Consider the following 1,056-nt stretch of genomic DNA (forward strand, 5'->3'; position numbering starts at 1 on the left):
CTGTTCTCCCATCCCTCAGAAACGGCCTGTTCTCCCATCCCTCAGACGCAGGCAGTATAGGAGCATCATGGCTAAAACTGACAGACTGGCCAATAGCTTCTACCCCCAGACGATCAGACTACAGCCCCCACTAGTCAGCGACCTGATCCCCCTGTCCCCCCCCTCCCTGACTTCCTTTTTAGGCTTTGAGGTCCAGATCTGAATTTAAGGGGTCTAGAGGATCCACGCCAGGCCTGAACAGTAAAATCCCATCCCTTGCAGCAGACAGACATCCAAGAGTCTGCAGGCTGGATGGAATCCCCTGCTGGGTCTACACTGCAGTTCATTTTCCACCATCTACAAGCTCAATCTGACTGTGCTACATTTGTTTCCAAGTAATGTCTCCTCCGTTACCAAGTGACTGGCAGGATCCACATCTCCATTAATTCCTAAGCCAGAGGCAGAAGCCTCTGCTCTGTTCTTTAGATCATAGATCCTGACAACAGTAGTCATAACACTGGACTACTAGTTGGTTGAAGCAGTCTCCTCCCCTCCCAAAGGTCCTGTAAGTTATAGAGAGAGACCCTGACACACTCACCTCTTGCGGGACTGCAGAGCAGCACGCTTGGCCAGCAGGGAGGGTGGGTAGCGGGTAAAGAGGCAGTGGGCCTGGGTGATGAGCTCCTCGTAGGGCAGGTCCTGGGGGATTTTAGACAGGAGTTGGTGCACCATGGCCATGTCACACTCGGTTTGCTTCACCTCCTTCTCCCTGTGCAGGACGATCTACAAAGGAGACAGAATATTAGCATGCTCTGTCACATTCAACCAATCAGTAGAGAGTGGTGACAATTCGTCTAGCTACATTCTGTTAAAACCCAATTAATACGTTTCAAATCGACATTCATAGTAGATCAACGTCTACCATGAACATCAGACTGTGTTCTGATCCGGGAGATGTGCGGTGAGTAACGATTTTGGGTTTTGGCCGGGCACATAGTCAAAGGGTTAAGCCCCCCCCCCCCGGGTTACTAGGCCACAGTAGTTTTTCGTCTGCTCTCGGGTTACTAGGCACGGGGG

General features: G+C 51.3%; 1 protein-coding gene across 1 annotated transcript in view; it reads right to left on the reverse strand.

Annotated features, from left to right (window-relative positions):
- LOC111955425 (TBC1 domain family member 20) overlaps window positions 1–1,056 on the reverse strand; it is a 23,105-nt gene that overhangs the window by 8,556 nt on the left and 13,493 nt on the right. The window contains exon 7 of the mRNA XM_023975649.1: window positions 578–762. Coding sequence (XP_023831417.1) covers window positions 578–762 — 185 coding nt within the window. The remainder of the gene's footprint in view (window positions 1–577; window positions 763–1,056) is intronic.

This window comes from Salvelinus sp. IW2-2015, linkage group LG31 (assembly GCF_002910315.2).
Source record: "Salvelinus sp. IW2-2015 linkage group LG31, ASM291031v2, whole genome shotgun sequence".
NCBI classification, from domain to species: Eukaryota; Metazoa; Chordata; class Actinopteri; order Salmoniformes; family Salmonidae; genus Salvelinus; species Salvelinus sp. IW2-2015.